The 25,628-nt window shown below is 37.0% G+C and overlaps 1 protein-coding gene across 2 annotated transcripts in view; it reads left to right on the top strand.

Annotated features, from left to right (window-relative positions):
• TRPM7 (transient receptor potential cation channel subfamily M member 7) overlaps positions 1–25,628 on the top strand; it is a 120,822-nt gene that overhangs the window by 78,573 nt on the left and 16,621 nt on the right. Inside the window, exons 22-30 of one of the 2 annotated variants that reach the window (XM_025390406.1) lie at positions 5,339–5,513; positions 8,574–8,700; positions 10,320–10,504; positions 11,183–11,315; positions 12,911–13,626; positions 15,895–15,962; positions 19,331–19,427; positions 22,451–22,521; positions 24,801–24,835. In XM_025390406.1, coding sequence (XP_025246191.1) covers positions 5,339–5,513; positions 8,574–8,700; positions 10,320–10,504; positions 11,183–11,315; positions 12,911–13,626; positions 15,895–15,962; positions 19,331–19,427; positions 22,451–22,521; positions 24,801–24,835 — 1,607 coding nt within the window. The remainder of the gene's footprint in view (positions 1–5,338; positions 5,514–8,573; positions 8,701–10,319; positions 10,505–11,182; positions 11,316–12,910; positions 13,627–15,894; positions 15,963–19,330; positions 19,428–22,450; positions 22,522–24,800; positions 24,836–25,628) is intronic. The other variant, XM_025390407.1, reaches the window with a different exon arrangement.

The following is a 25,628-nucleotide window of genomic DNA, read 5'->3' as shown; positions in this document are numbered from 1 at the left end:
ACAGGCATGCGCCACCATGCCCAGCTAATGTTTGTATTTTTAGTAGAGACAGGGTTTCACCATGTTGGTCAGGCTGGTCCCAAACTCCTGACTTCAGATGATCTGCCCGCCTCAGCCTCCCAAAGTGCTGGGATTACAGGCATGAGCCACCGCACCTGGCCTGACCCAGGCTATTTTTTAAAAGTTAAATCCAGGATACCTAATCTTTTCCTAATACAGTATGCCCAGTATTTGCTCTTTTCCTTAGTCTCATCTGAGTGGCAGGTTTTATTTTTGAAAATCTAGATGTCAAGTTAAATGTGTAATTTTTTTATACACTAAATCTAAAATATATTGGGTCTACTCCTTGCCATAATTCCTTTTGGTTTTCAGTGGTGAAAAAGGCAAAATTTGTAATATAGCTATTGCTATTCCTCATTCTGAAATTTCTGTTCATCCTAGGAAATTTCAGGAAATGCAGACAAATCACTATTCAGAGACATTCACTATTAACAGTTTAATGTACATCCTTCCATCCCTCAAGACATATATGAATGCATGTGTTTGTTTCAAACTTCTCGTAAATAAGTATATACAGTAGTTTTATCAAAATATGCTTTAAAAATACATGTTGTTTCTCAATTATTTTAAAATATTTGTCCCATTGTAAGAAGTATAAAAAGCTATTCGTAGAGTTTCTTATGCTCTCTTAATCTTAGAAAATAAGTCTTCTCTTGGAACCAACCCAAATGTCCATCAGTGATAGACTGGATTAAGAAAATGTGGCACGTATACACCATGGAATACTATGCAGCCATAAAAAGGATGAGTTCGTGTTCTTTGTAGGGACATGGATGAAGCTGGAAACCATCATTCTGAGCAAACTATCGCAAGGACAGAAAACCAAACACCACATGTTCTCACTCATAGGTGGGAATTGAACAATGAGAACACTTGGACACAGGGTGGGGAATGGGGAACATCACACACTGGGGCCTGTCGTGGGCTGTGGGGAGCAGGGAGGGACAGCATTAGGAGATATACCTAATGTAAATGACGAGTTAGTGGGTGCAGCACACCAACATGGCACATGTATACTTATGTAACAAACCAGCACGTTGTGCACTTGTACCCTAGAACTTAAAGTATAATAATAAAAAAACAGTCTTCTAAATTATTTCTTGAGTAACCATACTAAGCTCACAAGATTATCTTTGCATCTTGAAAACAAGACTTTCAGGTTTTCTAAATATAATTTATTTGCAGTTTCACGCTGCACTCTTCCCCTCTAAGAGAATGTGTCTTCCCCCTCTTAATTGAGAATTACTAGTGTACTGTTTTTCACATCAAAGTGTTACTCATTATTCACACATTTTGGCATTCTTATGGTATTTCAAGGAAAAATAGGGCAGTTAAGATTTTTTGGGAAGAATTGGGTTTAGCCTAACGTTTTAGCGTGCAAAAAAGGTGTTGTAGCTCTTACGCTTATTAGGTTATTTAGTGACTTAGTGGTGTCTAGTTACTTTAATGGTAATATAAATGGAAGAGTTAGGAAGTACAGAAGTCTTTATTTGTGATCTTCTCTAAAACCACCCTCCGCTAGGATGTCTTTCTCCTTGTCAGCTAGTCATTTGTTCCATCATTGTCTGTTTTCCCCTAGTGCCAGCATCCCTGTACATCCCCCTTTGGAAGTTTCATAATGGTTACTGTTCTAGATCTAATGTTCATTATTTCATCATTGTGTATCTATTATATGTTAAGAGTTAAACTAAACTGAGGCTACAAAGATGAATAAGACATGGTCCAGATCCTCATGGAACTCAACAATTGAGTCTTTAAATATAGACATGTGAACAGATAGGTAGCTATTGAAAAATATGATAAATTGTTATGTGAAGATAGAAGAACTAGTAACCAATTCTGTCATGAAGGCTTTCACAAAGATTATGGCATTTCAAAGGAGTTTAGAAAATATGTAGGATTTACATAGGTATACATGTGCCATGTTAGTTTGCTGCACCCATTAATCATCATTTACATTAGGTATTTATCCTAATGCTATCCCTCTCCCTGCCCCCCACCCCCACCCCATGACAGGCCCCGGTGTGTGGTGTTCCCCGCCCTGTGTCCAAGTGTTCTCGTTGTTCAGTTCCCGCCTATGAGTGAGAACAGGCGGTGTTTGGTTTTCTGTCCTTGCGATAGTTTGCTCAGAATGATGGTTTCCAGATGCATCCATGTCCCTGCAAAGGACATGAACTCATCCTTTTTTGTGGCTGCATAGTATTCCATGGTGTATATGTGCCACATTTTCTTAATCCAGTCTATCATTGATGGACATTTGGGTTGGTTCCAAGTCTTTGTTATTGTGAATAGTGCCGCAATAAACATATATGTGCATGTGTCTTTATAATAGCATGATTTATAATCCTTTGGGTATATACCCAGTAATGGGATTGCTGGGTCACATGGTATTTCTGTACCCTAGAACTTAAAGTATAATCATAAAAAAAAAAAAAGAAAATATGTGGGAGTTTTCTTCTGAGCAGGGAGTTTCTAACCAGAGGAAACAGCTTTGAAAAGCTTGAAGACAATAAAAGATTAAAAAGAAGAAACCTCCCTCACACTTTATAGGCTAGTGCAAAAGTAATTGCGGTTTTTGCCATTGAAAGTAATTGCAAAAACTACAGTTACTTTTACATCAACCTAATACATCTTTTAATAGCAGTGGTGTGATCTCGGCTCACTGCAACCTCCACCTCCTGGGTTCAAGCAATTCTTCTGCCTCAGCCTCCCGAGTAGCTGGGACTACAGGTGCACATCACCGTGCCCGGCTAATTTTTGTATTTTTAGTAGAGACAAGGTTTCACCATATTGGCCAGGCTGGTCTTGCACTCCTGACCTTGTGATCCGCCTACCTCGGCCTCCCAAAGTGCTGGAATTAACAGGCGTGAGCCACCGCACCCAGCAAAATTTTACTTTAAGAATCCTCCTTTTTATGAGCAAGCTGATACTCACATTTTTAATTAATTAAATTCGTAACAAGCACAAGGAAAGTAGTTGTCATTTAGGCTTTATGTGAAAAGGTGTGTGAAATGCAAAAACGACTATGAATCATCAACCATAGACCTTGAATAATTTTAGTTTACGTCAATACAGATTTAGGTTTCATTTGGAATATTTGTCTTGGCTTTTCCTTTATTTACAAATAAATATTTGTATTCCAAAATATATCAAATAGCATGGATAATGTTTTAATACATTTTTTGCCTTTTAAAATCTTTTATCCTAATATACTTTTTGTTTGTTTTGCAATATTTTATTTGAAAACATGCATTCTCTCAGTAATGCTCTCAAATGCTCAATGAAGGCATTACTTGTCCATTTTGCATATAAGAACACCCAATTAAGAATTTTGGAGCCTGTTAGGACTCTGCAAGTTGCAAAGACCCAGCTCTTAATTTAAAAAGAAAATTTATTTGTTCATCTAACACAATTCTCAAGATGAAGCATCAAGTCTCATCTCTTCCTTTGAATTGACATTTTAAGACTCTCAGCTATCTGCACAACTTCTTCCTAATCTTAAGCCCCTATAAAATTACTTTATTCGGCCTTGACTGCTTATTATCCCCTTTACCTTTCTTTTTTTTTTTCTTTTTTTTGAGACGGTGTCTTGCTCTGTCACCCAGGCTGGAGTGCAGTGGCCGGATCTCAGCTCACTGCAAGCTCTGCCTCCCAGGTTCACGCCATTCTCCTGCCTCAGCCTCCCGAGTAGCTGGGACTACAGGCGCCCGCCATCTCGCCCGGCTAGTTTTTTTGTATTTTTTAGTAGAGACCGGGTTTCACTGTGTTAGCCAGGGTGGTTTCGATCTCCTGACCTCGTGATCCGCCTGTCTCGGCCTCCCAAAGTGCTGGGATTACAGGCTTGAGCCACCGCGCCCGGCCTCCCCTTTACCTTTCACATCTTACTTTCCATTTCTACTGTCACTGTATAGTCATTTTAAAAATATGTGAAAATGTCATAATTTTTTAAGTTGTCATTACAATTATTTTAAGTTTACAGTAGGTTAATGTACAGATTTATTGCAAATGTGTTCTCTTTTGCATGAGGCCTTTTTCCTCAGTTAGATGATTATGAATGAATATTCATCAATATTGCTAGAGTGAGAAGGTGTTCCCTTTTTTATATGTATATTCCCTTTTTTTTTTTTTTTTTTTTTTTTTTAAAGATGGAGTCTCGCTCTGTCACCCAGGCTGGAATGCAGTGTGTGATCTTGGCTCACTGCAACCTCTGCCTCCTGGGTTCAGGTGATTCTCCTGCCTAAGCCTCTTGAGTAGCTGGGATTACAGGCACACGCCACCACGCCCTGCTAAGTTTTATATTTTTAGTAGACACAGAGTTTCACCATGTTGGCCAACCTAGTCTCAAACTGCTGAGCTCAAGTGATCCACCTACCTCGGCCTCCCGAAGTGCTGGGATTACAGGCTTGAGTCACTGTTGCTGGTCGTATATTCACTTTTTTATATTGTCTAGGCTAGACTATAAGTAGTACAGGCTGGAGAACTTATATACCTAAATAAGTAGATGGGAGGTAAAGTTTTATTATAGCATTCTGCTTAATTCTTTGAATCCTTACATAATTGTGTCAGAATGCACATTGTGATTTAACAATGAAAATAATTTTTCAATGAATTACTAGGTTTTAGCTCAATTGGGTCTTTTTTGAATTTTATTGAATTTAAAGAATTACAAACTACATGACTTACGAAAGTATTTGTTTCCCAGACATTGGTATCATTTAGTTTTTCAGCACCCATGCTAATAATTCAGATTGTTTTGTTTGGCTCGTAGGAAGTTTTCATATCCCAGGACAAGGCACCCATGGATTCAGGGTGGATGGGAAGTATTCTTTTTTTGTGTGAAGTGGGCAAAGTACAATTGTCAGAGGCAACGTGGAAAAGAGAGTCTGTGCCTCCATTAAAAGAATAGAGAAGCTTTAGGAAAGGGCAGTTATGGAAATTGATTCCCTGAATCTGTCTGTGTCTCTGTACTTCTTGAAAATCTTCACGTACCACAGAAATAGGCATACTTCAGTTTGAACTGGTGATACAGTTCTTTATGTAGCTAAAGATGCCCATGACTTGCTTAGCTTAATAGATTTTTTTTACATGATCTCCTAGTTGTTAAGATTTATGTAGTGATGAAATTTTTCTGAAAGCTATCACTAGAAACAAAAATAATCTCAAAGATTTTTTGTGTTTAATGGATTTTTTTGGTCTATTAGAACATTAGAATCTTTTAAAAAGATTTGTCATAGTGTTTAAACTTCCTTGTATTTTAACAGTGTTCATTTTTTAACAGGTGGCCAATATGTTCTACATTGTAGTGATTATGGCTCTTGTATTACTTAGTTTTGGTGTTCCCAGAAAGGCAATACTTTATCCTCATGAAGCACCATCTTGGACTCTTGCTAAAGATATAGTTTTTCATCCATACTGGATGATTTTTGGTGAAGTTTATGCATACGAAATTGATGGTAAGAATTGTATGTTTACAGATTTATCTTTTGGTTATTTTATGTTTTAAAGCCAGTATTGAATTATAGTAATATTGTATATTTTCAGAAGTCAAACTATTACCAACCTAAGCCCCCCACAAAGGCATTAGTGAACTCCAAAAGAAACATACAAATTAATTGGAAGAAAAAGTATTTTAGAAATTTTTTGGTGGCTGGTAATAGAAATCTAGTCTAAACCGTCCTACACAATAAGGACATTTATTAACTCACATAACAATTTTGAGCTAGCTCCAGTGGTCTTTAAGGTTGGTTAATTCATAACTAAGGACACTTGTTCTTTTTCATCCCGCTGCCAGCTCTGTAAGTTTCCCTTATGATCATAAGACCGTCATTAGCAACAGGAGGAAAGAGACACCGTTTATCCATGGTTCTCTTTAGAGGAAAATGTCCCTTTCACAGAAATTCCCTTTTGAGCCTGACCTTTCATTTCATTAGCTTGAGTTGGCTTCGGCCTGCCTATCTCTAAAATGGTTACAGACAAGGGGGATGGGATTACCATGATTCGCGTAGATAATTCAGGGTAGATTCGACATTGAGAAGTCAAGCACAATGTTAATTACAAAAATAATGATCCTGTGTGAATACTGAAAGCTTACAGCATGTTGAGTTTTACAGATGACAGATACTCACGGTTTTTGTTGCAGTTTGTGAGTACATTCTCTGGATAATCAATGACATAACTCCCACTGATTCAACCCTATTCTTAGAGAGAATATTAAGTTTGTTGTTCAATTTTGTTACTATCCACATTTTGACTCTTACATTGTCTTAGTCAATGAGAGTAGATAACCTGTGAACATAAGTGATGCTGTCAGCTTTCAGTGATATTCTGCTGACTTCCACATTTGAGTTATAGAATCTTCATTTTATTAATTCTCTCTCACTCTTGTTCTTTCTTCTTCCTTCACTCTTCCCTCCCCCAATATCTGTGTTACTCCCTTCCCACATATTTATGGGTGATTAGGTCAAGGGCTGGCCATGCAAGTGATTGTGGTTAGGTCCAAGGGTGGCCACATAGAAAATTGTGGTCATTATTTGTTCTTGAACAGTAGTTAAACTAATGTTGTTTTACCAGCCTGGTCAAATGTTGTGTTTAATGGCTTCTGTTTGGTGGTGTTTCCAGGTTTTCATTCTGTGCTACTTTTTTTTTTTTTTTTTTTTTTTTTTTTTGAGACAAAGTCTCACCCTGTCTCCCAGACTGGAATACAGTGGTACCGTCTCAGCTCACTGCAACCTCTGTCTTCCAAATTCAAGTGATTCCCATGCCTCAGCCTTTGGAGTAGCTAGGATTACAGCTGCATGCCACCATGCCTGGCTAGTTTTTTGTTTTTCTTTTTTTAAGTAGAGACAAGGTTTCACCATGTTGGCCAGGCTGGTCTTGAACTCCTGACCTCAAGTGATTGGCCTGCTTTAGCCTCCCAAAGTTCTGGGATTATAGACGTGAGCTATCATACCTGGCTGTCTGCTATTTTTCTAATGATGTGGCTCTAATTGTGTAGTTGTTATAAAGCGTTGAGTATAGTTTTTTAGTTTCCTGCATTCTCTTTCTTGGGTATTTGCTTCCACAAACTAATCTGAATAGAATGGAAATAGATTCATAAAATTATTTAAGAGTGAAAGGACCTTACCATTGATTTGCCCATAAAACCATTTAAAGGAATCATAGGGCCATTATGAATGTCATTGATGCATATACTTTAAAAAATCTACCAAATACTAAATGCTAAGTGTGCTATAAATATTTAGGTAGAACTTACCACTAATTCATCATTATTTAATTCTAATCCTTGCCCTGCCTAATTTACTTTATTCTTTGTTATGCTGTGGGGGGTATTAAAGCTCTTCCTTTCCTTGTTTGTAATTAGCTATGTTCTGGCTTCAGAAATTTTTCAGGCCGGGCACGGTGGCTCAAGCCTGTAATCCCAGCACTTTGGGAGGCTGAGGCGGGTGGATCACGAGGTCAGGAGATCGAGACTATCCTGGCTAACATGGTGAAACCCCATCTCTACTAAAAATACAAAAAATTAGCCGGGCACGGTGGCGGGCGCCTGTAGTCCCAGCTACTTGGGAGGCTGAGGCGGGAGAATGGTGTGAACCCGGGAGGCGGAGCTTGCAGTGAGCCGAGATCACGCCACTGCACTCCAGCCTGGGAGACACAGCGAGACTCCGTCTCAAAAAAAAAAAAGAAATTTTTCAGATGGGGTAATGAAAAACAAGGAATTCAAATCTAATCACTGTATAATTTAGAGGCACTTTAGCTATTTCTTCAGCCCCATTTTTGTGACATAATAAGATAAACTAAGTACTCTTTATGTTTGTAAATGTACAGGTTTTGCTATGAGTCAACCATACTCTTAAAGTTGAGTCATGCTTATAATCCCAGCACTTTGGGAGGCCAAGGCAGGTGGATCACGAGGTCAGGAGTTCGAGACCAGCCTGGCCAACATGATGAAATCTGGTCTCTACTAAAAATGCAAAATTAGTCGGGCATGGTAGTGCATGCCTGTAGTCCCAGCTACTCAGGAGACTGAGGCAGGAGAATTGCTTGAACCCGGGAGCCGGAGGTTGCAGTGAGCCAAGATTGTGCCACTGCACTCCAGCCTGGGTGACAGAGCAAGACTCTGTCTCAGGAAAAAAGTAAAAAGTTCAGACATTTTTCTTACAGAAATGTTAAAATATGGTTGATCCAGGAATTTTAACCCTCTTTAATGCTCCTCAGGTTAAACCCTGCCTCGAAGGGTAAATGTAACACCTAAATATACTTTCTTTTCTGGAATAGGGTTGTAAAACAGATAGCACCCACATTTCTCACAACATCTTTTTGTGTTTGAACACTCTTAAACTGGGGTTCCTATGACTGCCTGCCTGGAGGCTTTTGCTGGAATCTGTGGAACAGATTTGTACATAATCAAAATTTAATTTAAATAAATAAATAACCAGAAACACTGATGAATAGCAGTTACTGGTGAATTACTATATTTAAGTTGTTTTTGTGTTTTTCTTTCTTTCTTTTTAAAGTGTGTGCAAATGATTCTGTTATCCCTCAAATCTGTGGTCCTGGGACGTGGTTGACTCCATTTCTTCAAGCAGTCTACCTCTTTGTACAGTATATCATTATGGTTAATCTTCTTATTGCATTTTTCAAGTAAGAATTTTGTTCAATTGCTTATTATAATAAGATGATTTAATGTGCAATTCTATATGTTTTGAAGGAAATTTATAGAACTTAAAATCTAAAAATTATATTGGCTTAAACTACTAAAATTATATTTGAAAAATTACAAATAGGAGATGCTTTTCCTAATCAAATGAGTTCTAAATTTTAAGTTTGATTATCTTTCAACATGCAGTTTTCTTTATAAATTTAGTCGTCATCTGGGATTTTTCCTCGGTTGCCAACAAATATGCATTCAATATAGAAAATTCATCCATAATTCCACTGTTAATATCTGGGTGTACACCTTTCTATCTTTTTTTTTGCAAATATATATAAGCCATTTTTCTTTTCAAAAATAATATTTTTATTTAATTTATTTAGTTTTGAGACAGAGTCTCCCTCTGTCACCCAGGTTGGAGTGGCACAATCTTGACTCACTGCAACCTTCGTTTTCCGGGTTCAAGCGATTCTCGCACCTCAGCCTCTCGAGAAGCTGGGATTACAGGTGTGCACCACCACGCCTGGCTGATTTTTTCTGTATTTTTAGTAGAGATGAGATTTCACCATGTTGGCCAGGCTGGACTTGAACTCCTGGCCTCATGTGATCCATCCACTTCAGCCTCCCCAAGTGCTGGGATTACAGGCGTAAGCCTCAGTGCCTAGCCTATTTTTATGTTTTATGTACTGTTTTATAACTAAGCAAAGCATCATGAACGTTATTTCAGATAAACAAATGTTCTTCTCCAGTCTGTTTTTAATGGCTACCTGATACTCCATGATATAGACCATAGTTTTTCAATCCAGTATGTTATATTGGTCAATTAGATTGTTTGTAATTCTTCTCCTAAACATCACATTGTAGTTAAATCTGTGAGCAAAACTTGCTTGTTTAGAATGTTTTTCTAAAAGCAGGGCTGTTCAGTATATGTACTTTTAGGGCTTTTTGCATTTAAGTCTAAATAGGCCTGTTTCCTCAACTCTCTACCCATACTAGTTTTTTTAATGGTTGCCAATTTGATAGTAAATAAAAAAATTTATTTTATTTTATTTTTTGAGACAACCTGTTGCCCAGGCTGGAGTGCAGCGGCACTATCACAGCTCACTGTAGGCTGTTCCATCTGGGCTCAAGCAGTCCCTCCTGTCTCAGCCTCCACAGTAGCTGGGACTACCGGCATACACCATCACGCCTGGCTGACTTTTTTGTTTTTAAATAGACAGAGTCTCACTGTGGTGTCCAGGCTCGTCTTCAACTCCAGGCCTCAAGCACTCCTCCTGCCTCTCGGCCTTCCAAAGTGCTAGGATTATAGACGTGAACCACCATGTCCAGCCAGGATTTTGTTTTTTAAAATTTGCACTTATTTGATTACTAATAAGATTGAGTATTTTCTTATGTCTTACCCATTTACATGAAATATTTTAAATTTTTTAAATTATTTTTTTCTGCTGAGTGTTAATCTTTTCCAGTTTCTCGTTTGCTATTAGTTTTGTTAGAAGTATATTTTTTTGAATTCTTATTTAGTACAGAATTACAATGAAATCATCAGTATTTAAAACTTTAAGAGATGATTAGCAAAGTTTTTTTTTTTTTTTTTTCATTATTTCTCTAGCAATGTGTATTTACAAGTGAAGGCAATTTCCAATATTGTATGGAAGTACCAGCGTTATCATTTTATTATGGCTTATCATGAGAAACCAGTTCTGCCTCCCCCACTTATCATTCTTAGCCATATAGTTTCTCTGTTTTGCTGCATATGTAAGAGAAGAAAGAAAGATAAGACTTCCGATGGACCAAGTAAGTAAACTGTATTAAGGCAAACATTTTCATTTTATTACTTCTTAGTTTTACACTGAAGGCTATATATTGATTTTATTTAAAAATGACTTAGTGGGTTAATGTTATGGTAAAGGCTTTTGTTAAATTTGCCTGAACATAAAGGAATTTTTAAGTGCAATATGATATCTATAGAAATGGATTTAACATTAAACTTCGTTATGAGAATGGCATCTCTGTTTCTGTTAAAATGGTAGTGTAAACCTAACTTCTTTGCTGTTCTACAAACCATTTTTACAGCTCTGTAAACAGTAACAATTTTAGTATATTCTGTGTGTGTGAGACTAATCGTACTGTGTCAAATTATGCTTAAAATGGTATAGGGACTTTCAAATTGGTTCTTAAATTTCTCTGAGTAGATACTTGAGGGAGAGGTATGAGAGAGACAGGGGAAGGATGTTGTATAGGAAAAGGAAATCAGAAGAGGAGGAGGAAGTACCTGATCGTATTCTGTTGACATCACACTGGTGAAGCAAAAAAGAAAGATACTTGTCTAGTGCTTTAGAAGCATAGAAGTAAAAGTTTAAAAAGTGCAGATGATGGATGTAGTCTTAGAAACCCTGAATAATTCATAAGAATTATGAGCTAAAGTTGATACCTTGACAGCTCTTCATTGATTTTCTTCTTTTCCTCCCATAGAACTTTTTTTAACAGAAGAAGATCAAAAGAAACTTCATGATTTTGAAGAGCAATGTGTTGAGATGTATTTCAATGAAAAAGATGACAAATTTCATTCTGGGAGTGAAGAGAGAATTCGTGTCACTTTCGAAAGGTTCAGAAGCCCTTTAGTTAAAATCAATTATATGTCAAAATGGGATCTATTAGTTATATCTCTTTTAAATGGTCATTGTTAAATTTATTTTGTCAAACAATAAGTTTAGTTATAGTTTTACATTATATATTGGAAAGATAGTTCAGTTCTGTTAATACTTCATATAAGTCAGTTGGTCAGTCTCTTATTTTTTTACCCTAGTTACAGAAGATAGAAGAGTTACTGTTCTTTACTGTTTAGAGGGAGAAAAGTAAAACTATCCTCAGTATTTTACAGGATTTCTTTTACTGTTGTTATTATTATTATTATTATTATTTTTTTGAGACAGCGTCTCGCTCTTTTGCCCCGGCTGGAATGCAGTGACATAATCTCGGCTCACTGCAACTTCCGCCTCCCGGGTTCAAGTGATTCTCCTGCCTCAGCTTCCTGAGTAGCTAGGATTACCGGCGTGCACTACAACACCTGGCGAATTTTTATATTTTTGGTAGAGACAGGGTTTCACCATGTTGGCCATGCTGGTCTCGAACTCCTGACCTTGTGATCTGACCGCCTCAGCCTCCCAAAGTGCTGGGATTACAGACGCAAGCCACTGCGCCTGGCCAGCATTTCTTTTTTTCTGTTGACTTTGCTACATTCTGGAAGCATATGGTGTTTGGTATAGTTACAGTAACAGTAATGGTAGTTCTGTGTATATGTAGCTGTATATACATTATTTTGTGTTACTTTGATGTGGGGTAATTGGAGTAAGTAGCCTGTGGAACAAAAATATTTTTTGAAATCTTGCATTTTAGTGTAAGATTAGCACTGGATCCTTCTTAAACATAAGGTAGGCCTTGTATAATTAAATAACTGTACCTTGGCCAGGCGCAGTGGCTCAAGCCTGTAATCCCAGCACTTTGGGAGGCCGAGACGGGCGGATCACGAGGTCAGGAGATCGAGACCATCCTGGCTAACATGGTGAAACCCCCTCTCTACTAAAAAATATAAAAAAGGCCGGGCGCGGTGGCTCAAGCCTGTAATCCCAGCACTTTGGGAGGCCGAGGTGGGTGGATCACGAGGTCAGAAGATCGAGACCATCCTGGCTAACATGGTGAAACCCCGTCTCTACTAAAAAAATACAAAAAACTAGCCAGGCGAGGTGGCGGGCGCCTGTAGTCCCAGCTACTCGGGAGGCTGAGGCAGGAGAATGGCGTGAACCCGGGAGACGGAGCTTGCAGTGAACCAAGATAGCACCACTGCACTCCAGCCTGAGCAACAGAGCAAGACTCCGTCTCAAAAAAAAAAAAAAAAAAAAAAAAAAATTTACAATAAACTAGCCGAGCGAGGTGGCGGGCGTCTGTAGTCCTACTGAGGTAGGAGAATGGCGCAAACCCGGGAGGCGGAGCTTGCAGTGAGCTGAGATCCGGCCACTGCACTCCAGCCTGGGCAACAGAGCGAGACTCCGTCTCAAAAAAAAAAAAATAACTGTACCTTATTTTATATCTTGCTTAAATGCATGTACAATTTTTCTCTTTATCATTATTATTTGAGGCTACAAAATAAAATTCTACATTTTTTTTTCACATTTGTAAAAAAGGCTTATTTCTCTCCTACAGAGTGGAACAGATGTGCATTCAGATTAAAGAAGTTGGAGATCGTGTCAACTACATAAAAAGATCATTACAATCATTAGATTCTCAAATTGGCCATTTGCAAGATCTTTCAGCCCTGACGGTAGATACATTAAAAACACTCACTGCCCAGAAAGCGTCGGAAGCTAGCAAAGTTCATAATGAAATCACCCGAGAACTGAGCATTTCCAAACACTTGGCTCAAAACCTTATTGATGATGGTCCCGTAAGACCTTCTGTATGGAAAAAGCATAGTGTTGTAAATACGCTTAGCTCCTCTGTTCCTCAAGGTGATCTTGAAAGTAATAATCCTTTTCTTTGTAATATTTTAATGAAAGATGACAAAGATCCCCAGTGTAATATATTTGGTCAAGACTTACCTGCAATACCCCAGAGAAAAGAATTTAATTTTCCAGAGGCTGGTTCCTCTTCTGGTGCCTTATTCCCAAGTGCTGGTTCCCCTCCAGAACTGCGACAGAGACTGCATGGGGTAGAACTCTTAAAAATATTTAATAAAAATCAAAAATTAGGCAGTTCATCTAATAGCATACCACATCTGTCATCCCCACCAACCAAATTTTTTGTTAGTACACCATCTCAACCAAGTTGCAAAAGCCACTTGGAAACAGGAACCAAAGATCAAGAAACTGTTTGCTCTAAAGCTGCAGAAGGAGATAATATAGAATTTGGAGCATTTGTAGGTAAGTTTGGCAAATTCATATTTGTATATCAATATTACTTTTCACCTTAGAAATAAAAATTATCACCTTAGAAATAATAAAAACATACTGTGTTACAAGTCAGTATCTTTTCATAGAGTATAATTATAAAAATTTTTAAAAGAATCAGACACCTGTGATTCTGGTACTTTGGGAGGCTGAGCAGGCAGGATTGCTTCAGCCCAGGAGTTGAGGACCAGCCTAAGCAACATAGCAAGACGCCGTCTCTACAAAAAATTTTTAAAAGTAGTCAAGCGCAGTGGCATGTGCCTGAAGTACCAGCTACTCAGGAGGCTTAGGCAGGCGAACCACTTGCACCCAGAAGCTCAAGGCTGCAGTGGGCTATGATCACACAACTGCGCTATAGTGTGTGTGATATAATGAGACCCTGTCTCTAGAAATGAAATGGGAAAAAAAAAAAAAAAAAATCAGAAGTATGGGAAATAGACTGACTTAGGCTATAAGAGTTATTTTGGCATATAACCTCTTTGATGGAATTTTAGGTTCTGTCTTTTGAGTTTGAATATCTTCAGTTGGGTTTCATCAACTCCTGTTGAAAACTTAAGTGATTCTTAAGTGTTAAGTAGTTGGAGAACCTCCTAGGGGAGGTTAGAATCAACTGGAAAAGAACAGTGCCCTGTAAATAGATAACCATATAATTTTTTTACCCAAACCAAGACACTTTAAAAGTGAAAGAGTGCACTATTAATAATTATTATCAGAACAACAACGGAAATCTAGGAATCTACTGGGAAAATTAGTATTTATGGTCTACCTATTTATGTATTCACAGAGGAGAACATTTTAAAAAGGAATGACTTATTCTTATACCTGTGATAGCTTAAATAAGACAGTATTTATTTTGGCAGTAACACATTAAAGACCTTAGTGAAAACTTTCATGCATAGAGATTGTTCAGACAGTATGTTAATAAACCCATGGAAAATTGCCACTTTAAGGCCAGCCTAGGAAGTTATCTAGGCACTAAACGTGTTGATATTTACTTCTAGGCTATATGGGATTCACTCTAGATACATAGATATACAACTTTTCCTACATTAAATGTATTCCTTTTTTAAAAATTTAAGACAGAGTCTCCCTCTGTCGCCCAGGCTGGAGTGCAGTGGCACAATCTCGGCTCACTGCAGCCTCTGCCTCCTGGGTTCGAGCGATTCCCCTGCCTCAGCCTCCTGAGTAGCTGAGATTACAGGCACGCGCCACCACACCCAGCTAATTTCCAGTTTATTTTTAAAAATGCATTTTAGCCTGTTTTTTAATGTATTACCAGTGGGGTATATGTTTATATCATATATATTTTCTCGACATGTATATCATATAGGAAAATTTATGTATCTATATATCTAGAGTGAATTCCATATAGCCTAGCAGTAAATATCAGCATGTTCAGTGCCTAAATAACTTGCTGGCTGGCCTTAATGTGGAGATTATTCATGGGCTTATTAACATGTTGTCTGAACAATCTCTGTGTGTGAAACAGTTTTCATTAAGGTAATTAAAGTGTTATTGCCAAAATATTTTTTTTCTGTTCTTGTTTAAGTTATAGGCATAAGAATAAATCATTCCTTTTTGGTTGATTATCCGTATATATGTAATACTTTTATATATTTTTTATTAATAGTAAAAATGCTTGGTCCCCTTGTTTCTTTTAAATTTCGAGCTATTTATTCATATCACATGTTGGTTTCTTTTATAAGGACTTTGGCTTTTAACGTTAGTGTAAACTTAACTATAATCTTGGCCAGGTGCAGTGGCTCAGGCCTATAATCCCAGCAGTTTGGGAGGCCAAGGCAGGCAGATCACGAGGTCAGGAGTTCAAGACCAGCCTGGCTAACATGGTGAAACCCCATCTCTACTAAAAATATAAAAATTAGCTGGGCTTGGTGGCGCGTACCTGTAGTTGCAGCTACTCAGGAGGCTGAGGCAGGAGAATTGCTTGAACCCGGGAGGCAGAGGTTGCAGTGAGCCAAGATCATGACACTGCACTCCAGCCTGGGCAACAGAGTGAGACTTGTTCTCAAATTAAAACAAAAAACAAAGAACTATAACCTTCACCAGCTTCTTGGCAATTTTCAATTTTATTTATCAAAAGAGCTAAAGGAGACTGCAAAGCCATCAAATGTACTTGAAAAGCAGCATAAATCTATTGTTTTTATAAACTTTAAGCAATGCCATTATTTTGGTGAAGAAAAATAAAAATTTCTCATTGCAATCTCTTTTTTTCTATTAAAGGACACAGAGATAGCATGGATTTACAGAGGTTTAAAGAAACATCAAACAAGATAAAAGAAATACTATTCGTAAGTAAATCCTTATTAAAACATCCACAGTTCTTTTTATTTTACTATCTTGATGTTTAGTTCAAAATTTAATTAAACGTTTTTTCAGTAAAAATACAGTTGTAGCAGATATCATCATTAACATGCTGATACCAAATATTTGAAGCTGTCCTCAATTTGAAAAAACGAACAATTGAGGAACATGAAAAGGTACAAATAGCTTGCATAATTATAGTAATTAAATAGCAAACATCACCTATTTAACATTTCTCTCTCTCTCTTTTTTTTTTTTTTCTTTTCTTTTTTTTTTTTTTTTCTTTTTTTGAGACGGAGTCTCGCTCTGTGGCCCAGGCTGGAATGCAGTGGCGCGATCTCGGCTCACTGCAAGCTCCTCCTCCCGGGTTCCCGCCATTCTCCTGGCTCAGCCTCCCAAGTAGCTGGGACTACAGGCGCCCACAACCGGGCCCGGCTAATTTTTTGTATTTTTAGTAGAGACGAGGTTTCACCGTGGTCTCGATCTCCTGACCTTGTGATCCGCCCGCTGTGATCCGCCCGCCTCGGCCTCCCAAAGTGCTGGGATTACAGGTGTGAGCCACCGCGCCCGGCTCTTTTTTTTTTTTTTGAGATGGAGTCTTGCTGTCACCCAGGCTGGAGTGCAGTGGCACGATCTCAGCTCACTGCAACCTCTACCTCCCGGGTTCAAGTGATTCTCCTGCCTCAGCCTCTTGAGTAGCTGGGATTACAGGTGCACACCACCATGCCTGGCTAATTTCTGTATTTTTAGTAGAGATGAGGATTTACCATGTTGTCCAGGCTAGTCTCAAATTCCTGACCTCAAGCGATCCATCCACCTTGGCCTCCCAAAGTGCTGGGATTACAAGTGTGAGCCACTGTGCCCGGCCTACATTTCGTTTTCTAAAGTTTCTTCTCCCCATATGTTTTCCACTGATTAAATACTTAATGAGCTCACTCTTCCCAGATCCAAAAGTTTTATTAGAACATGACCCTGACTCTTAGAAACCTATTGTCTAGCAGGAAGAAGCTGTATATTATGTACAAATGCAAGATAATTCAATAAATGTTTGTTAAATAAGTTTCAAAATATATAGGACAGCTGGCAAAAACGGTGTATTTCTTGCCTGCAAGTTAGTCTTATTTCTTAAATGTTGCTATCATATATTGTGGCTATTTAAAGCCTTAAGAGTAGTAACGTGGCTACACCAAGATAATTAAAAACACCTAGAAAGGTGTTAAGCTTCTCTAGCCCTTAAAGAACTTACACTATGGAAATGTTAAGTGACATACACAGTGAAAACAGGACCTTTCCTAAAGCTAGAACCAAGTCAATGATAATGACATAGGAGTTTCTATGAATGATTTACTTTTTATGTGATCCAAGTTAATTATGTAATTGCTATCAGGCCATATTACTTACTCCCCTACATATAAAAAGTAGACTCAAATGCATTTTTGTATTGTAACATTTTGTATTTTTATTATCATATATTTTGATTAAAGTATTGTACTAAATCAATTAATATCAACTAGATATTGATAACTTGGAATTTAATTCGTTATTATAAGCAAATTGAGGTGTAATGATTACCTAGGTTTTTTCCTTTCTGTATTTGCCTTTAAGTTTGAGAATAGTTGCACAGTTTTCTTACCTCAAATAGAAACAGCAGAATGATGTAAGAAATGTGATTATGGAGTATACAGAGATGCCTAAATATGAGGTAAACTCTCTTTAGTATATGCAGAAGTCAGAAAGTCAGCAAGATGGAGAAAATAGGTGTAGGTTCAGTGGACCTCTCATAAGACTGTAATTCGTAGTGTTTTCTAGCCATTTTAATTATGGCATATTTAGACTGAGAGAGCTAAATAAATGGATCAAGTTCTCTTAGGTAGCCTTAGCTGACACATGATAAGAAGAGAAAGAAGAAAAACAGGAATGAGACTAGGAAGTAGGAAGAACAGACTGCTGTCTACCAAATTGGTTTTATAATTATTGCAATATGACTTATGGAATATCTGTAATCCATATAGGATTGAAGTAGATTTTATAGGTAAATGAAATGTTTTATGGACTTTCGTAAGTTTTAGTAAAGCTGTTTACAATGTAGAACTATTTAAACCTAAGTTCATCACATTTTCTTTACACAAATTATTGCCACACCTCTAGTGGTATTGTTTTGCTATTGTGAAGCACTTGGTATAGATAAGACATAAAACTTAGGATAAATGGACATTTCTTAATGGGAAAAGGTAAAGCATCAGAGCTTTCCCACAGATTTCACCTTTTTAATAATGAACTTAAAGAGGAATGTGCTGGAAATGTTTTAGTGGTAGGTACTCCTTAATAAAGCAAGACATTGCAAGTTTCTGTGAGTTAGCAGAAAAGCAGTAGCTGTGTTTTGATTTAAACAACTTTTTTCTTTTGAGACAGAGCAAGACTCCATCTCAAAAAAAAAAAACAAAAAAAACAGTATTTATTGAGCCAGTAAAGCCGTCAGGGCTTTCCAAACACATAAATAATGGAAAAATATTAAGGGAAAATGTAGAGATTTAAGTACCTAAAAAACATAGTCAAAAGAAATTTGAAAAACAAATTGAAATTTGACAGATAGTAAGCATATAGATAACCTTGTTGTATAAATAGCTCATACAAATCAATAAGAAAGTTACCATGATCCCCAAAAGGAAATAGTTCCCCCACCATTAATGTTATCAGTGTGTCAAGATACATGTAAGATAATAGCTTCTTTGAATTCATAATGGTTTCATTTTTTCTCCACAGTTTTGTATATTTTTCCAACTTTTTAATGAGGCTTTTTGTTTTGTTTTGTTTTTTGTTTTTTTCTTGAGACTGAGTCTCATTCTGCCACCAGGCTGGAGTGCAGTGGCTTAATCTTGGCTCACTGCAACCTTTGCCTCCTGGGTTCGAGCGATTCTCCTTCCTCAGCCTCCCAAGTAGCTGGGACTACAGGCGTGTGCCACCACACCCAGCTGATTTTTGTATTTTTAGTAGAGATGGGGTTTCACCATATTGTCCAAGATGGTCTCGATCTTTTGACCTCATGATCCTCCCGCCTCAACCTCCCAAAGTGCTGGAATTACAGGTGTGAGCTACCACACTCAACCTGAGTTTTTATTATTATAAAAAATTCATTTGGATGGATTTATGAACAGTAGGCAAATAAGGTGTTTTGGTGCAGTTTTTGAAATTGGCATTGAAGAAAATAACCATAATCTATAATATACCCATCAGTGTCCAGGTAGAATAAAGCATATTGAGCTAAATAGATCAAGGGACTCTTATACTACTTAGAATAATGTGTTGAAATTTAGTTCAGTTGTTTTCAAATTGTATATATGTACAATATTTGCAGAATAACAATACTTCTGAAAAGACTTTGAAACGAGTGAGTTCTCTTGCTGGATTTACTGACTGTCACAGAACTTCCATTCCTCTTCATTCAAAACAAGGTGAGTATTTTGACTACGTGAATAGTGTTAGAAAACATACTCATTTACACTTTATAAATGTATTTTATGTTTGTCAAACACGTGAGCAGTGAATGGTACAGGAGTCAGAAGATGAAAATTCTGGTCTTCCATAGTTACTGTAACCTTGAATAAGTCGTAATCCTAGCATTCATTAGAATGTTATTAGAATATTTTTTTAAAAATTGTTTATTCTGTAAAGATGGAATAGAAAAACTTTTTATAAATCTACTTTTAGCTTTTACAGATGTATCTGTTCATCTGTATCATCTGTTTTAATCTGTATCATCATTTATTCAACATATTTTTCTAGTTTAACTTTTAAAAATAATACATTTTTGGTTCAAAATTAAAATACAAACACTCTGAAAATTTTCCCTCTCACTCTGTTCCCCCATGTAACCACTATTTGTCTACCCTTTAGAGTTTCTTGCTTATACAATCATGTATGACAGTACAATCTTATACCTCTCATTTTTTACACAAAAGGTCACAGACAATACATGTTGCCTTGTACCATTAATTTTTCATTTACTATATTGTGGTGATGTTTCCATATCATAATTTTTTTATAAGTCAAAGTTATATATGCACATCCTTGAAAAGTTGAATAATTATAAAGGTTCCTTAAGAAAAATAGTACTACATTGTCCAGCTCACCATCACTTCTTTCATTTTTCTTTGGCATACTGAATTCAGCAACGCATATTATGACCAAATTGGGTTTATTCCAGGAATGAAAGTTGTCTTTACATTCAAAAATATAATTATGGTGATGCATGATAATAGCAGATTAAAGGAGAAAAATCATGAGATCATCTTAACAGCTGCAGAGAAGGTATCTGATTAACATTCAGTATTCATTCGTAATCTCAAAAAGGATATCAACAAAAAGTTATCACGAAGCATCAAATTTCATAGTGAACTATTGAAAGCCCAAGATGGGGAGCAAGACAAGGATTCTGACTGTTACTGTTTCTGATGCCAGAGCAATAAAGCAAGTAAAGGGGGCCGGTTGGCTCACGCCTGTAATCCTAGCACTTTGGGAGGCCGATGCGGGTGGATTACCTGAGGTCAGGAGTTCAAGGCCAGCTTGGTTAACATGGCGAAACTCCATCTCTGCTAAAGATACAAAAATTAGCCAGGTGTGGTGTTGCACACCTGTAATCCCAGCTACTCGGAAGGCTGAGGAAGGAGAATAGCTTGAACCCAGAAGATGGAGGTTGCAGTGAGCCAAGGTCGCACCACCGCACTCCAGCCTGTGCAATGGGAGCGAGACTCCATCTCAAAAAAAAAAAAAAAAAAAAAAAAGTAAAGAAAAAGAAATGGTGGAAGGATTAGGAGGGAAGAAAAAGAATTCTCAGTATTTAAGATAACATAAATGTTATTTTTGAGCTCGTATGCTTATATGGGTTGAGCATCCCAAAATCTGAAATGCCCCAAAATCCGAAATTTTTGAGTACTGACTGAAAGGAAGTGGTCATTGGAGCATTTCAGATTTCAGATTTTCAGATGCTTTCCTGGGTGAGTATAGTGCAAATCTTCCAAAATTTTTTTTAAGAAAAACAGAAATCTGAAACACTTCTGATCCCAAGCATTTCTGGTAAGTGATACTCAACCTACCTGTATTGCAGCATCCTCATATTTCAGTTTTAGGCCATGTCTGTTGACCTTCCACTAAAGAAGAGAAGAATTGAACTCTTTTCTTACTCTGTATTCCCAGAACGAATGAACAAACGAACACACACACACGCACACTTGTTCACCTTTTTCCACCAAGTATAGCTACAGTTTTGGTTAGGTCAACACTCTAGGTTCTCTGATATTTAACCAAATTTCTTCATGATATTCAGAATATAATGTATTCTGTCAGTTTCATCATATTGAAAACATTTTGCCCAGAGTCTTCTAATATATCTCAGTCTGGTCTTTTTGTCCTCTGCACCTGTAATACACATTTTGTTCTGAGATTTTCCTTTCTTCATTCTGAGGTTTTCCTTTATTGTACTGTAAAATTGTAAGCTTTCTTTAAGTTGATTTGTAACTTAATGTCCTGACTTTTTTTGGAAGTAGGCTTAATTCTAAAGTTCATTTCAGATAAACAAGATATGACAACAAAGGTATTATCATAAATTGGGGAAAAGGATTATTCATTGCAGCATTGTTTATCACAGGAAGAGATTGGAAACAGATCAAATGTCCATCAGTAGGAGTTTGTTTGAATACATTACTGTATATCCAGTATGAAATAAAGAGAGCATCAAAAGATAATTGGAAATCTCTGTTCTTCTGTAGAAAATCTCTAAGCTGGCTAGGCGCAGTGGCTCACTCCTGTAATCCCAGCACTTTGGGAGGCTGAGGTGGGTGGATCACCTGAGGTCAGGAGTTTGAGACCAGCCTGACCAACATGGAGAAACCCAGTCTCTACTGAAAACAAAATTAGCTGGGCATAGTGGCACGTGCCTGTAATCCCAGCTATTCTGGAGGCTGAGGCAGGAGAATTGCTTGAACCCGGGAGGCAGAGGTTGCGCCACTGCTCTCCAGCCTGGACAACAAGAATGAAACTGTCTCCAAAAAAAAAAAAAAAAAAAAAAATCTCTAAGCTTAAAGTTCAAAAAAAACAAAAACCTCAAGACATATATATTTCCCTGCCATTTATGTTAAATATTGGCAGGGGTATGTGTACACACATACAAATATCCTAGGAAGAATATACAAGAAATGAATTATCTTTACTGCCCCCAGTCAGGGTTACTTGGGAACAGAAGGGAGGTAAATATGTTTTTACTTCATACTCTCATTTATTGTTGCCTTTTCACAATAGTTTACTCAAAATAAATTGAGTAATTTATGGGCCTCATGTACCTGTTGTGTTCAGCATGTTGAGGAAAGTTTGAGTTATCTTATGAAGGTTATACTCTGCCTGGAATACTTTGTGTTTGGTTAGTTGGTATTCATAAAACTTCAGTTGTATAGCTTTTTTATGTTTTTAAATTTTCTTTCAGCAGAAAAAATCAGTAGAAGACCATCTGCCGAAGACACTCATGAAGTAGATTCCAAAGCAGCTTTAATACCGGTTTGTAGATTTCAACTAAACAGATACATATTATTAAATAACTTAAACTTTTTTAGGTAAGATCTACAAAGTGGTGATATTTGGGACTATACCAAAAATTCAAAAAAATTTTTCTTAGAAAACTGACTTTAGCAAAGTAGCAGTTACAGAAAAGTTTCTTCTTACAGTGAATAATCAGGAATTTTAAAGAAAAATGTATGCAGAATAAAGGCAGAAATCTCTTTGTTTGAATTAAGCTAATTATATGAACTCATTTCCAGCTAATTGCGATAATAATTGATTTTGCAAATTCCCTTTAAAAGCATACACTGACAAGACAAAAAGCTCAGGAAAAGACAAAAATTACTCCTTTAAAATCAAGTATATATAAGTCAGTGCTCATAATTTTGCTCAAGAAAATATTGACTTACATTCAAAATATATCTGTTCTGGCATAGAGAGATTATGTTGTTAAAATCATGTTATTGAAAAAAGTTATTTCAGTGGGGAAAGAGGTTAGTTAAAGAGATTCACAGTAACAAATCCTCCTTTCTGGAGGGACTCTTCCTGACCCTGAGCTGCACAACGTTGCAACAAATTAAAGCTTTGCCAAAGATGACCTCACAATGGCAATTTAGAACTCGTGGGAGTCAACTTACATAAACGGTATTTGATTTCTGATAAGATAGTGGAATTATTGGTTACAGATGACAAAATAAGTATGTTTAAAGTGATTATAGACATAAAAAAGTTTTAAATATAAAACATGAGAAAAGGAGGAGATACTATTAAAAAAGACTGGCAAATTTGAAAAAACTAGAAATTAAAAAAAAAACTCAGTGGGGGCTGAGTGTGGTGGCTCAGTAATCCCAGCACTTTGGGAGGCTGAAGTGGGTGGATCACTTGAGATCAGGAGTTCAAGACCAGCCTGGCCAACATGACAAAATACTGTCTCTACTAAAAATCAAAAATTATCTGGGTGTGGTGGCACATGCCTGTAATCCTGCTACTTGGGAGGCTGAGGCAGGAGAATCTCCTGAACCAGGGAGGTGGAGGTTGCAGTGAGCAAGATTGCACCACTGCACTCCAGCCTGGGCTTCAGAGTGAAACTCCATCTCAAAAAAAAAAAAAAAAGCCCCCACTCAGTGGGAGTTATAATTAACAGATTAGGCACATCTGAAGGGGCAATTACTAAACTGGATCAGAATGCAACACAGAACTGTAATTAAATGGATTAAAGTAATAATAATAAATTGTCCACAAGATGATTAAAGTAAAAAAAAAGATAAACTACATAATAAGGTGGAAAATATGTTCAAGGTAAAGAGATATGGAAGACATATCTAACTGGCCTTGAGAGAGTAGACAAAATATGAAGAGATTAGAAATGGTTTAGAATTTTACAAAATGATGAAATATGTGAAGATTCAAATTCAGGCAGAATGAGTCTCAAAGTGGGTAAGTAAAAATAAACCCACACCTAGGAACATTATAAAACTGCAGAATAAAAACCATATGCACATACACACAACAAAGGCAGCAGTGAAACACACCTAAATGTCATGAGCATTCATAGCTTACATGCTTTTAATGTTTCTGTTTATATTTTGATGTTTATTTGGCAAGGGTCACATATTATTTTTAGAATCACAGAAACAAATGTGTGTGTGTGTGTGTGTATATATATATATATATATATATATATTTTTTTTTTTTTTTGGAGATGGAGTCTCACTCTGTCACCCAGGCTGGAGTGCAGTGGCACGATCTTGGCTCACTGCAACCTCTGCCTCCTATGTTCAAGTGATTCTCCTGCCTCAGCCTCCCAAGTAGCTGGGATTATAGGAACCCGCCACCACGCCCAGCTGATTTTTGTATTTTTAGTAGAAGCGGGGTTTCACCAGGTTGGCCAGGCTGGTCTTGAACTCCTGACCTCAGGTGATCCACCCACCTTGGCCTCCCAAAGAGCTGGGATTATAGGTGTGAGCCACCACGCCTGGCCACAAATGTATATTTTAAGAGAATAGAATTGTCTTCAAACAATATAAAAATTCATAAAGAATAGAAAGACTATGTTGTGGGAAATAACAAAATTTTTTATTCCACTTTGTTGAATAGCCTTATGGTAGTTACAGTTATAATAAATACATTTATTGTTTTATGAAACAAGAACTTTATGTTAATTTTTTAGCCTTTCATTCTTAAAATATAAGAAAAAAGTTAAACAGTTGTGCTTCATCTAGAGATTTTGGTCTTTAAAGTTTTTGTGTGTGTGTGTGTGTTTTTTTTTTTAACCTAAGGATTGGTTACAAGATAGACCATCAAACAGAGAAATGTAAGTAAGCTTTTTCTCACCATTAGCTTGAAAAGTATCATAGTTATTGAATGTTGTCTTTTTTCCTGCTCTTTGCATCATCTCTTTAACATTTCTTTATGAGTGTTGATGATTTATTCTAGCATCTCCTCTCTTCACATAGATGAGGTTAGGGGAACAAGTTTATTATGGGTTAACACATAAGTTAAAATTTATTTTCGTATAGTTGTACTATAATTACAACTCTACTAAGGTCTTCCTCATAGTGATGCAATTCTGATTTTATTATTTAGTCCTGTTTCTAACTTATTCCTGAATAAATTTGTTGAGAGACCTAGTTTGAGACTTCAGTTTTGTACTTGCTTGATTTCTCTATCCATCATTCTAATCAAACTTTGCATCTGCTTTTGGAAAGCACTTTGATGATTAGAGCAGTAATACACAGTATATATTAGAAAGCCTGCATACAGGAAGATCCACTAGAAAGCTGATGTGGTAATCCAAAACCGAAAGTGGAAACTATAGGCAATCTGACAGGTTATTGTCCCCAGAAGGTAAAACTTTTTGGTACAGATTAGACATAAGGGTAAAGACGAATCTAAGATAATCTCTGTGTTTCCATCCTAGGAATTAGTATTGTAGAATTCCAAAGGATATGGGGGAAAAAAAAACAAGTCTTGTTTTGACACGCACCTGATACTGGAAGCATGGTAGAGTTATTCTCTCATATGGATTACTTGAGCAGAGAGGCTAATTTGGGGGAAATTTTTATTCTGCAGTGTTTTTCCCCCTTCTGTGAATCAGAAATAAATCT

Source organism: Theropithecus gelada, chromosome 7a (genome assembly GCF_003255815.1).
Source record: "Theropithecus gelada isolate Dixy chromosome 7a, Tgel_1.0, whole genome shotgun sequence".
Lineage (NCBI taxonomy): Eukaryota > Metazoa > Chordata > Mammalia > Primates > Cercopithecidae > Theropithecus > Theropithecus gelada.
Note: the sequence above shows the minus strand (reverse complement) of the source record. Positions and strands in the feature narration are given on the sequence as shown.